We start from the raw sequence: 13,322 nt of genomic DNA on the forward strand, positions 1-13,322 counted from the left end.
AGCATTACTCAGCACTCGTGGTAATGAGAATGGCATGTGTTTACCTAAATCACTTCCCTGGCTTCACAGACACTTGTTTCTTACCTCAGGGTGGGATCTTAAAATAAAAGGGACACAAAGAGGATGAGGCTTTTTTTGTCTTTACTTTAGAGAAAGGGAAATCATGGGCCTTTAGAAGTCCTATCTCTTGCCACAAGTAAATGACAGCAAACTGAAACTAGATTTCATGCTGCCTGGGTTCTCAGACTTTTGCTTCTGGAGGATGACCAAATTTTGCCCACCTCTTTGTAGCATCAGCATCTCTCTGATGAATGGAGAGCTCATTAGGGCAGTATTCTGGCCTTTGGTGACATGTACTGTTTTTATGATAGAAAGACCTTAATGGAGCAGAAGGTGGAGCATTATGCAAATAGATGACAGAACCTGATAGAGGCAGGCTGGCATGCCTACCATTTATTTGAAAATGCTTTAATTGAGAAGGTCACCAAAGACATAGATGATGACTGTACTCATTCCTGTGGAGTGCTGAAGGAACCTCATGAGAAGTTCAGTCTTAATGATCCAAAAGTAATGAAAAGACCTAGATTTATCGGAATTGTCACAGAGGTGGCATTATGTACCCTCGTTTTGGATTCTCGGACCCAATTCCATTTTAGGAGTGGAGAGGGTCCCTTGCCCCCCCTCATCTCCACAACATCAAGCAATTCTCTTGACACCAACAGGGTATATGAGAATTCAACTCAATTCTGACACTATCTACTCTACCTAGAGATACCATCAGATTCCACAGCTGAAGGGCTCAGGCCTGTAAGACTACCCCTCACCCCCCACCATAGACACCAGCCACAACAAGCCCCAGGCTGTTCCTTGTGCTTCTGACCCACCAGATGCAGATTGGAGGTTCTGACAGCTTCTTCCTTGGGTTCTTTCATTTGCTAGAGCAGCTCACATAACTCAGGAAAGCACTTAGGTTTACCAGTTTACTAAAAAATATGATAAGAGCTACAAATCAACAGCCATATGAAGAGATACCTAGGGCAAGGTCTGGGGAAAGGGCATAGAGCTTCCATGAGGTATCTCTCCAGGGCCTCTGTTTACCTTGCATCTCTACATGTTCACCAACATGGGAGTTTCCCAAACCCCATCCTCTTGGGTTTTTATGGACGCTTCATTGCAGACTCATGTGGCCATTGTTTGATTGAATCTCCAGCCCTCTCCCCTGGGGAGTTGGAAGGTACCTTCTAATCACACTGTTGGTTCCCCTGGCAACCAGCCTCTGCCCTTGGGCAGGGTCTAACAGTCACCTTAATTATTACAACAAAAGACACCTTTATCTAGAGAACTCAAGGGTTTGGAGTGGAGTCAGGAACTGTGGACCTAGATCAAATATATATGAGAAATATATTTGGTTTTCTGATACATATGTCTTCTAAATCACAATATTGTATGTCCATGACTACACTGGTAGGTAATTTTTGACTGAGGAGATGGTAAAATCATGTCACGTAGGAGAGGGACACCATGTGGTTAGGAAATATTCACTCAGTCATCCCAGCTCTGCTAATAATGAATTAATAGGCAACTCTGTCAGAAGTAGCAACAAAGAAGCCCAAGTGATGAACTGAGAAACGCTCTTGCTCTTAACTGTTATGGTACCTGCCTTTTGTAACTGTAGGAAAAAGCACCACCCGCTGAGGGAAGTTAAGACAGTTGTCTAGGAGCACCTGGGTGGCTCAGTAGTTGAGCGTCTGCTTTTGGCTCTGAGTGTGATCCCAGGATCCAGAATCGAATTCCGCATCGGGCCTCTCCCAGGGAGCCTGCTTCTCCCTCTGCTTGTGTCTCTGCCTCTCTCTCTCTTTCTCTCATGAATAAATAAATAAAATCTTTAAGGAAAAAAAAAAAGATGGTTGTCTAGATAAAATAATATATATATGTATTTTAAACAAAATTGCCTTCTTAGATATCAAGTTTTCTTTTGCACCATTGCCACACACCTGCTCTTTCAGTAATGCCTTTGATTGCCAAGGATAGGGGTTGGCAGATGGAGACCACAGAGGGTCTTTTAACTGACCATAATGCTCGGGTTATTTTACTTAGCCTTTTACTGAAGTCTGCCTGGAAAGAAGATCCCTCAAGGTCCAGCCAGTAGATCCACAAGTTTTTTTGCCCATAGATTGTATACTTATCTTTGCTACATTCTCTTGAGGATACAGACAAAATAGAAAATGTTCCTCAAGGAGCTTACATTCTGATGGGCATGGTAAGACAGGGACACATGGAGGAACAATGGTGAAGAGCCTGCCCCTCCTTCAGAGGAGGAAGAAATCAAGGAAGCTTCCCAGTTTTTAGGCATGACTTAACTGACTTCAGGTGAGACGCTGAGAGAGAGGCATGAAATGTCTTCAGTGAAGGAAGAGATGGCATGGCAGGCAAGGGAATGACTTTGGGAGCAGACAAGGCAGGCCAGCCTGGTTGGGTGCATTGTTGTTGACACTGGGGCAGGGAGAACAGTGATCTAAGCCGGCTACCCAAATTCTAACCAAATGAGCTTTTCCTCAATTCCGCTCCTCCTCAAAGGACAGGTGAACCTGAGAGAAGAGTGGAATTTTAGGAATCCTGAATGAAGTTTTAGCATGTTCTTCATCCACATTACTGTGTGACTTAGATCTAACTGAAAGGCCTCAGATAAGAAAAAGACGAGGAAGTCATAGCTCTTTGTAAGAGAAAAGAAGTAAACCCAGGCACTGTGCTGGGCCCCTTCACACATACCATCCTTCCATCCTCACAACAACCCTGTACGGTAACTAGTTTTATTATTGCAGTCTTACAAATCAGGAAAGCGAATTTAGAGAAGTTCTAAGTTGCTTGTTCAAGTTCACACAAAACTAGTTAAGTCCTGATTTGCCCTAATGACCTCTGGGATCCCTTCCAGATCAGACATCATGGGATTAGTGGCTCTGGACCTGTGCCAGCTCCACACTGGCAAACTGAGAATATTATGCTTCAGAGAAATATCCATGTTTTAGCCTTTTCCTTGATGAGTCTTCCCACCAGCTCTTTTAAAAGGATGCAGTCTGCCCCAAAACTAAGCTACTTTTTCTCTTGCCAAATAACTAGCTTATTTTCAACTGCTGCCAACTCTTACAACAAGGACTCTAAATCAGACAGTATGTCAAGTCTTTCCCTGTCATCTCAAGGAGAGAAAACACACTACCTACTAAGGTGGTCTGGGAAGGGCCACCTTGGGTAGGGACATGCCTGAAATAGTCCACTGCTCCTTCTTTGCGAGTAGCACCCTGACCACCCTCCGCATCTTCCCCCGGCCTCCTCTACCATTGCCGCCACAGTGTGCTTCCACAAAGCAACCAAGGGATCTTAAAAGATGTAAATCAGATCTTTCCAGCTCCTGCTTCGTACCCTTACTGCCTGCTGCAGTACAGATAGAACCTGCTTAGGCTGAGAGCTTCGCAGGTCTACCCCAGCCTACATTTCCTCTCTGCTGTCAGCTGTCCCCAGCTCACTATACTCCTGCCACACTGGTTTCTTTCCATTTCATAAACCTCATTAGGCTGCTGCTACCGTAGTGCTGGAATGCACTTCCCCCTCATCTTCACAAGGTGGGCTTCTTGTGATTCATGTCTTTGCTCACATATTCCCTCCTCAGAGAAGCATTTGCAGACTCCTGACCTGCAGTACTCATCACTGTCTGATACCTACTCACACATTCTCTATCCAAACAGAGACTAGCCTGTCTTCTTGACTGGAACATTCTCAGTGTTTAGATTAGTACCTGTACACTGATGGCAATTCAGTAAGCTGTTGAATGAGTATATGGTCCATTATGCCTTAAGCTTGCCCTTTAGCCATTTGTTTTCTCTAATTTCTTTTTCCAGTTACTCCCATATTTAATTATCAAGATTTAATTTGTTTAGACCATCTAAAATCATTGCTTGAGAGAATCAACCATAATTTGTGGTTAGTTTATAACATTAGCATGGCTGTATTCACTAACTGAAACAGGCATCCTAGTGTGGTGACTAAAGGTATAGACTTTGGTGCCAAGCTTCCTAGGCTCAAATCCTCTGTGAGATTTGCTGAATAGGGGACACTGTGGGCAGGTTGCTTAACTCTTCTGTGCCTCACCTGAGAAAAGGTGGATAGTAACAATGCCTACCTCCTTGAGCCCTGAGGATTAAATGAGTTGGTAGATGTTCTAATACTTATGATAACATCTGGCACATGGTAAATGTTAAATAAAAATTAGCTCTTTTTGTTATTGATCTAAGAAGCAAAAAATACCATCATGTTGAGTTTGGGAAGGGATTTGAGGAGATACAACGTTAATTGAGTACGTGCAACACATAATGTGATCTCTCATTTACCCTAAGAATATTGTCTTCATATTCTACAGGAAGAAACGTGTTTCAAAATGCTAAATAGTTCACATAGCCATTGAGTGGTTGAGACAGTATTTAAACTGAGATTTGACTTCAATGCTCATGTTCCTTCCGTCACATTATACTGCATTTTTAAAGAAAACAATTTTCTGGAATTCTCTTGAAAATTACCAGTCGGTTAGGTTTGTGGGACTTGCTTTGAAACCTAAACCTCTTTTCTTTATTAATTTAGGATACCATAGCAGAATTCAATGAGGATTCCCTGGAGCTTAGTTTATTGAGTTATATTTTAAAATCTAGGATTCTATTTGACTAGAAAAATCGAACTAACACAGGAAAAAAAAGAAAAAAACAGAAGAAAGGAGTGAGAGTAACTGTAACTATAATTTTCAGATTCTATAATAAAACAGGACTTGGTTATAAGTAACTAAGTCTGATTAAACTTGAAGCATTAGATTTATATCTTCCTTCTCAATAGCTGCCCCTTCTGTCTCACTATCCCTGAGCATCCCTCAAAATGGCTCTGATGAGCCTGACTTAGCCACATGCTGTATCCTGGAGTGGGCTGGAAGGAAAGGGGATAGTCTGATTGGCTTATATGGGTCATATATTTATTCCTGTGGTGAATAATGTTAGGCCACATGGATGATAGCCCATCAGAATCACATGGAGGAGGAAGGAGCATTCTTTAAAGCATAAGATCTAAAACAGACAAAAAAGTCATATATGATCCAAGTACTAATAAATTTTGTCTTGCCCTAATTACATTTTATCTTAGGCAAAATTCACAAAAGTGAGGGGCACCTGGGTGGCTCAGTCAATTAAGCGTCTGCTTCCAGCTCAGGTCCTGATCTCAGGGTCTTGGGATCGAGCCTGACATCAGGCTCCCTGCTCAGTGGGGAGTCTGCTTTTCCCTCTGCCCTCCCCCTACCTATGCTCGCTCTCTCACTCTCTTTCTCTCTCTAATAAAGAAATCTTCAAAAAGATTCACAAAAGTGAAATGGTTTATTACAGATTGTAAAAAGAGATTGTGTCCAAGCTGGAAAAAAAAAAAAAACATGATTCAACTCCCCTCAGAGAAATAAGCAGTGAGACTGATGGTCCTTTGGCTGTCAGTGTTCCTGACAATAGATGTAGTGTCTCTGAGTTCTAGTTAAGCACCCATAACTAGTGGGAAATTCTACTTCAGAAAATATACTATGTATATGAATATTATTTGAAATTATGAAAGTCCATAAACTATATTTTTCTAAAGATTTAGTCAGTGTTGGGAGGCAGGGTATAGGTAAAAGAAGATGGAAGTCCGTTACTTTGAAGGAAACGAGGAAAGATGGAGTAATCAGAGCACCAGATAAAGGGGAAAAAAGAAAGAAGGCCATCTCATCTTTATTTCCGTTGACTCTTTCATCCTTCACCTTTTTCCCCTATCCTTACTGAGATATAATTGATACATAACATTATGTAAGTTTAAGGTATATAGTGTGTTGATTTATACTTTTATAAACTGTAACATGATTACCATCATCCATCATGTCACATAGTTACTAATTCTTTTTTGTGGTGAGAATTTTTTCTTTTTTTTTTAATATTTTGTTTATTTGAGAGAGAGAGTACGCATGTACACCTGCAAATTGGGAGGAGGGGCAGGGGGAGAGGGAAAGAATCTTAAGCAGACTCCCTGCTGAGCGCAGAGCCCAATACACGACTCAGTTTCATGACTCTGAGATCACAACCCGAGCCAAAATTGAAAGTCAGATGCCCAACTGACTGAGCCACCCAGGTGCCCCAGCGGTGAGAACTTTTAAGGTTCATTCTCTTAGCAACATTCTAGTGTATAATACAGTATGATTAGCTATATAACCACCACTCTGTACATCAGAACCCCAGGCTTATTAATCTTATAACTAGAAGTTTGTGCCTTGTCATGTTCCCCATCCCTTAACCCCTGGCAACCACCATTCTTCTCTGTTTCTCTGAGTTTGTCTTCTTTAGATGCCACATATAAGTGAGATCATATAGTGTTTGTCTTTCATTGTCTGACTCACTTAGCATTGTGCATTTAAGGTCCATCCAAGTTATTATGAATGGCAGGATTTCCTTCTTTCTCATAGCTGAATAATATTTTCTTGTGTATCTTTTTTTATCCATTCATTCATTGACAGACACTTAAGGTTGTTTCTATATTTTGGCTGTTGTAATGCTGCAATGAACACGGAAACGCAGGTAACTACAAGATTCTGATTTTCAGTTTCTTTGAATGTATAACCAGAAGTGGAATACTGGATCACAGAGAACCTCCATGTTTTCCATAGCAGCTATTCATTAGGGTTCCCTTTTCTCCACCCCTTCACCAACACTTCACTTTTATTTTTTTGATCACAGCCGTTATAACTGGTGTGAGGGGATATCCTATGGTTTTGATTTGCATTTCCCTAATGACTAGTAATGTTGAGCCACCTTTTTCATCTACCTGCTGGACATTGTATGCCTTTTTTGGAAAAGTGTCTCTTTGGTTCTGCCCATTTCTTAAATCAGGTTGTTAGGGGTTTTTTTGCTATTGAGTTCTATGAGTTCTTTACATATTTGGATATTAACCTCTTTTCATATATATGATTTGTGTTTTCTTCCTTCCTGTAGGGAGAATATTGCCTTTCATTTTGTTGACTTTGTACTTCTGTTGCTTGTGCTTGCGCTATCATATCTAGGAAGTCACTGCAGAGACCAATGTCAAGGAGCTTTTCCCCTATTTTCTTATGGAAAAGTTTTGTGGTTTAAAGCCTTAGACTTAAATCTCTAATCCATTTCAAGTTCATTTTGTGAGCGGTGTAAGATAGAGGTCCAATTCCATTCTTCTGCATGTGGTTATCCAGTATTCCCAACATTGTTTATTGAAGAGACCATCCTTTCCTCATTAAGTATGCTTGACTCCCTTCTCAGATATTAGTTGCCTGTATATGTGGGGTTTATTTTTGAGTATTCATTGGTCTGTGTGTCTGTTTTCATGCCAGTGCCATGTACAATGTTGATTACTATAGCTTTGTGATGTAGTTTGAAATTGGGAAGGATGATGCCTCTGGCTTTGTTGTTCTTTCTCAGTTGTTGCCTTAGCTATTCAGGGTCTTTGTAGCTCCATACAAATTTTAGAATTACGGGATGCCTGGGTGGCTCAGCGGTTGAGCATCTGCCTTTGGCCCAGGACATGATCCTGGAATCCCGGGATTGAGTCCCACATCAGGCTTCCTGCATGGAGCCTGCTTCTCCTTCTGCCTATGTCTCTGCCTCTCTCTCTGTGTGTCTCTCATGAATAAATAAATAAAATCTTTTTTAAAAAAATTTAGGATTATTTTTTTCTATTTCTGTGAAAAATGCCACTGAAATTTTGATAAAAATTGCATTGAATCTATCAGTGGTTTTGGGTAACATGGATATCTTTCCATTTGTTTGTATCTTTTTCAGTTTATCAAGCTCTTGTAGTTTTCACTGTGTTGATCTCTTACTGCCTTGATTACATTTATTCCTGTCTTTTTTTTAAAGATTTTATTTATTTATTCATAGAGACACAGAGAGAGAAGCAGAGACACAGGCAGAGGGAGAAGCAGGTTCCATGCAGGGAGCCTGACATGGGACTCAATCCTGGGTCTCCAGGATCATGCCCTGGGCTGAAGGCAGTGCTAAACCGCTGAGCCACCCGGGCTGCCCGTCTTTTATTTTTTTAATGCTACTGTGAAAGGAATTGTTTACTTTTTCAGATTTTTTGTTGTTAATGTATAGAAACAATTTCTTTCTGTGTATTTTTTTTATTTTGAATCCTGCAATTTTACCAAATGTATTGATTAGTGCTGGTGGTATTTCAGTGGAGTCTAGTCTAGGATTTTCTGTATGTGAGATCATAATCATCTTCCAACAAAGGCAGTTTTATTCCTTCCTTTCTTATTTGGATACCCTTTATTTCCTTCTCTTACGTGATTGCTCCGGCTGGAACTGCTAGCACTTTGCTGAATGGGCATGGTGAGAGTGGACACACTTGTCTTCCTCATGTGAGAGGAAAAGGTCTCGACCTTTCATCTTTGTTGTATACAGTGTTTCTTGTACTAGGGTATGTTACTTCTGTAATCCTGTCTGTTGAGTGTTTTTATTATGAAAGGATGTTACACTTTGTCAAATGCTTTTTCTGCCTCTGTTGAGATCATGTGATCCTGATCTTCATTCTCTTCATGTGGTATATCATGTTTATTGATTTGTGTATCTTGAAACATCCTTGTATCCCAGGGATAAATTCCACTTTATTGTGGTGAATGACCATTTTAACGTGCTGTTGAACTGGGTTTGCTGATATTTTCTTGAGAATGTTTGCATCTGTGTTCCTCAGGGATATTGGTCTGTAATTTTCTTGTCATGTCCTTATCTGTCTGTGGTATCAGGGTAATGCTGGCCTTGTAAGATAAGTTTGGGAATATTCCATCCTGTTTAGAGTACTGGAAGATTTTGAGAAGGATTGCTGTTAATTCTTCTTGAAATATTTGGTAGAATTCACCAGTGAAGCCATCTGATCCTGGACTTTACTGTTTGGGGAGGGTTTTGATTATCGATTCACTCTCTTTACCCAATATTAGTCTGTTCAGACTTTCTCTGTATTCATGATTCAGTCTTGGTATGTAGTATGTTTTGGGACTCTATTCACTTCTTCTAGGTTATCCAGCTTGTTGGTGTGTAATTATACCTAGCAGATTCTCATGATCCTTTGTATTTCTGTGATATCCATTGAAAGTCTCCTCTTTCATTTCTGATTTTATTTATTTGAGCCTTCTGTTTTTCTAAATTAGTATGGTAAAGGTCTGTCAGTTTTGTTTATCTTTTCAAAAAGCCAGCCCATAGTTTTCATTGACCTTTTTTTATTGGTTTTCTGGTTAGGTTCTCTTATTTTAACTTTGAGATTGGGAAAGTTCATTTGTCAAAGGAGTACCCTCTACAAATGAAAAGGATGAGTGGGATTACTCCTGTTTCGGTAGTTTCTACGATAGGGTCTTTCCTTTAATTTTCAAAAGCCTTGGCTCTTTAAAGTGGGAGTAAGGAAAGAGCCAGAAAAAGTGATCCTTTGTGACTTACTCCCACTACCAGTGTCATAGAAAAAGCCAGGGTCTTGTTTTTCAAACTTTGGACCACACTTGCAAAAGAAAATACATGTTACGTTAGGACTCAAGTAAACACATGTAGACAGACAACAACCAAGAGCTATAAGGACTAACACTTAACTCTGATGATGCCACAGTGCACTTTAATGCATTTTATTCTGCTTCATTCTAGTCATGGTCCATTGCAGGATTTTTTGGTTTGGCTTTGTATTATGGTTTTTTTTTTTTTTTATTAGTTTTTTGAAGATTTTTTTTAAAGATTTTATTTATTTATTCATGACACAGATTGAGAGAGAGAGAGAGGGAGAGAGAGAGAGAGACAGGCAGAGGGAGAAGCAGGCTCTGTGCAGGGAGCCCGACATGGGACGCGATCCTGGGTCTCCAAGATCACACTCCGGCAGAAGGCAGCGCTAAACCTCTGGGCCTCCGGGGCTGCCCAGTTTTGTATTGTTTTTTTAATGCTGATCTTGACCCACTAAGGGATTACAAGGCTGGCTTGTGGATGGTTGCAGGAGAGGGGAGCAGCAGAGAGGGTCCTGTCAGAGCCAGTGCTCAATGCTGCCCCACCCCCTGCAGCCTCCATACCTCCACCCTGCGCTTATGTTCATTCTTAGTTTCCCTGGAAATGCTAGTCCCAGCTTTCCATGTGACCACATCTTTGTTCTGCACACACTGCCACTTTGTTTGCTGGCCCTGCTGTGCAAGCTTCACATCTTTGCTCTGGGCACTGATTGGGTGATGGCTCAATGGTCTTCACATACCCAAAAAAAGTCCCCTCCCTCTGCAGGCAAAGGGGAGAGGAGGGCTGAAATCGAAGTTTATAGGGAGGGCTTGGCCTCCCTGGACAAGAAGCCTGGGCAGTAGTGACAGTGCCCTGTGACTACAGGAGATATTTAAGAGTGTGTTAAGACCAGTGAGTCAAGTTCAGAATTAAGGGTCTCGCTCACTTTCTTTCCCCTGCCTCTTGCTGCCCACAGGTAAATTCTACTGCAAACCACACTACTGTTATCGACTCTCCGGCTCTGCACAGAGGAAGAGACCGGCAGTGGCTCCTCTCTCTGGAAAGGTAATGGTAATCCATCTGTAAGTGGGGAGAATCAGCAGGTGCATTTTAGTGTGGTGACAGGTGAGGCTCTGGTTAGCCTGGCACACTAAATGGCCAGCCACTATGTTGCCTTCCTTGTGTGGGGAAAGGGCCTAAGAGACAGTCACAGTCCATTGGGGAGGAAACTAATTTTTTGAGTATAATCTTGATGTTGCATTTCACTAACGTATTATTCCATCCACCACCCGAGTCGGATTTGAGAGACCATGTTAGTGGACTCTTCTGCTTATTCTATATAAAAGAAGACTTTAGTCATTGTAAATAAGCATCCTTCTAAGAGAAGGATACCCTGAAAAAGAACTTGGTTGGCTGTAAATAATCTGCTGCTTACTCATTCCTTTAACTTTCTTTATTCTGTGAATTACTTATCTAAGTACCTTTATCCTTACCGTTTTTTTTTTGTTTTTTTTTTTTTAATGAGAGTAACTGGCACCTCCACCTATCTTTGTCAAGGTGAGCCAGGTATTCCCTTCACTACAGGATGTTACTTTGTCAACATGCCAGCTAACTCAGGCATCCTTGAGAGGGACTTGTGGGGAAAGGAAGGATATTCCAAAGTGGAACTAGATTTTGACTCCTGGTGATTTCCCCCATGAAATATGTCCTGGTTTTTTAAATACTGTGTGTTTCTCAGAGTCTAGATTGACTGGTGAGAGCAGCAGCCTAGCCAGGCAGGTGCCATTGCCCTTTGAGATTTGAGTGCTTCAGTCAGTCATTCTTTTTCTTGTGAACTTTCCTAGGAGGCCAGAGAACCCCTGCAGGATGGCCCCACTGTGGACACAAATGGACGGGCCAGCGCTGTCACCAGCCCTGCTGAGAGAACTCCAGGTAGCCTCACTTCCTTGTTTGGCTGGGTGGTGCATCACTCTCTCGGCCTCTGTGACAAGGCCAAGGGGATGAGCCAGCACCTCCAAAGCAACATTTCTTCGATTGGGCATCAAGTGGCCCAAAACCCTTTGGACTCCTTTTTCATGTGCCAGCTGCTTGCATTTGGAGTCCCCTTTCTCTATGGCCTGTCGGAGGTGCTGGTACAAATCAGGGGGGAGTTTCACTGGCAGACCGTGAGCCAATAGGGGCGCCATCTGGTAAGCGGTATCACCTGAGCTTCAGTAATGTCTATTCAAAATCTCAAAGTATTGTTGCTCTAGTCCTGGGGCTGACCCACGCTCGTAAGACACACCCGGGTGGTTGGTCCAGACATTATCCAGGTAGACAGGAATTCAGAACTGGCTGCTTTTATCACTGATCCAAGTGACAATCCAGAGTCACAGGGCCGCCTTGTTTTAGATTCCTTTGACAGAGCATAGAATTGTAATAAGGCCCCATGATCTGGATTCATGATCACTTAAACTTGAACTTCTTGTATCTGACTCCCTATTTAGGTATCCAGATAAGCTAACACTGCTCTTCTATTTGACCCGCAGCCACTAAAGGTCATGCCTTGTCCTAATCACTTTGGGGCATTTGAACTTGTAATGAGGACCAAACCCTAATTTGTTCCATTTCCACTAATCATTTCCTGTGTCAGGAAGTAAATGATTCTATCTGTACCTGTAAAAACACATTTACTTTGGTTTTAGCTCATGGGTTCATGGACATTAGGTTTGTTGTGAAAAACTGTAGCTTAAAATTGCCTGTCTCTGCTCCAGCCTGTGGGATGTGTCCCCAGGTCCACAAACTGTTGGGTGTTCTCAGTACCCTCAGTGCAGCCCTAGACTGTGTACAAACCAGGGTCATTATGTAGGTGAGAGAATAAGTCAACAGGGCTATGTTTCTGTTTCTCACACTTTTTCTGTCTTTCACAGCAGATCTATCTCAAGCAGCCATTTGCAAATTCACAAAAGCTACCATAAAAAAACTAAAGATTATCAGCTAATGCTAGAAACTATGGAGAAGGAATTGGTAGTAAAAGTTCCATAATGGGAAAAGAGAAGAATTATCCACTCCACTTTCAAAAGAAAAATTTGAAATTTTCAAATTTCAAATTTCTATTTTTCAGGGTTGCTTCTTTCCCGTGCTTAAGAATTAGAGAAAAAGGGATACCTGGGTGGCGCAGCGGTTTGGCGCCTGCCTTTGGCCCAGGGCATGATCCTGGAGACCCAGGATCAAATCCCACGTCGGGCTCCCGGTGCATGGAGCCTGCTTCTCTCTCTGCCTGTGTCTCTGCCTCTCTCTCTCTCTCTCTGCGTGACTATCATAAAAAAAAAAAAAAAAGAGAGAGAGAGAGAGAGAGAAAAGGGGGACGCCTGGGTGGCTCAGTGGTTGAGCACCTGCCTATGGCTCAAGGTGTAATCCCGGGATCTGGGATCAAGTCCTACATCAGGCTCCCTGCAGGGAGCCTGCTTCTCCCTCTGCCTGCGTCTCCGCCTCTCTCTCTCTCTCTGTCTCTTTCTCTCTCTCTCTCTATGTCTGTCATGAATACATAAAATAAAATCTTAAAAAAAAAAAAAAGAAAGAAAGAATTAGAGAAAGGGAGAATGTGCCCAGAGAGGGCAGTGATTTGGAGGCTGAGACACAGGAAACTCCAGCTGAGTTAGGGAATTCAGCTTCTGCTCCTGTGTATGCCCTTATTAAAATCCGGGAAGCTTTTTAAGTGACCTGCCAGTTGGACCAACATTTTGTAGCAGTGTTTCAGGCACGAATGACTTTGGAACCTATAGCCTCGAAACCTTTCTAATCTGTCTTTCC

General features: G+C 41.9%; 1 protein-coding gene across 41 annotated transcripts in view; it reads left to right on the forward strand.

Annotated features, from left to right (window-relative positions):
• Nucleotides 1-13,322, forward strand: part of MICAL3 (microtubule associated monooxygenase, calponin and LIM domain containing 3) — a 226,940-nt gene that overhangs the window by 140,658 nt on the left and 72,960 nt on the right. For all 41 annotated transcript variants that reach the window (XR_005984853.1, XR_005984852.1, XR_005984856.1 and 38 more), the window contains 2 exons: nt 10,507-10,595; nt 11,375-11,462. Coding sequence is in view for 30 of the 41 variants with exons in the window: in XM_041736012.1 (XP_041591946.1) it covers nt 10,507-10,595; nt 11,375-11,462 (177 nt within the window). In the remaining 11 variants the exon portion in view is untranslated. The remainder of the gene's footprint in view (nt 1-10,506; nt 10,596-11,374; nt 11,463-13,322) is intronic.

The sequence above is a fragment of the Vulpes lagopus genome, chromosome 21 (genome assembly GCF_018345385.1).
Source record: "Vulpes lagopus strain Blue_001 chromosome 21, ASM1834538v1, whole genome shotgun sequence".
In the NCBI taxonomy this organism is placed as follows: Eukaryota; Metazoa; Chordata; class Mammalia; order Carnivora; family Canidae; genus Vulpes; species Vulpes lagopus.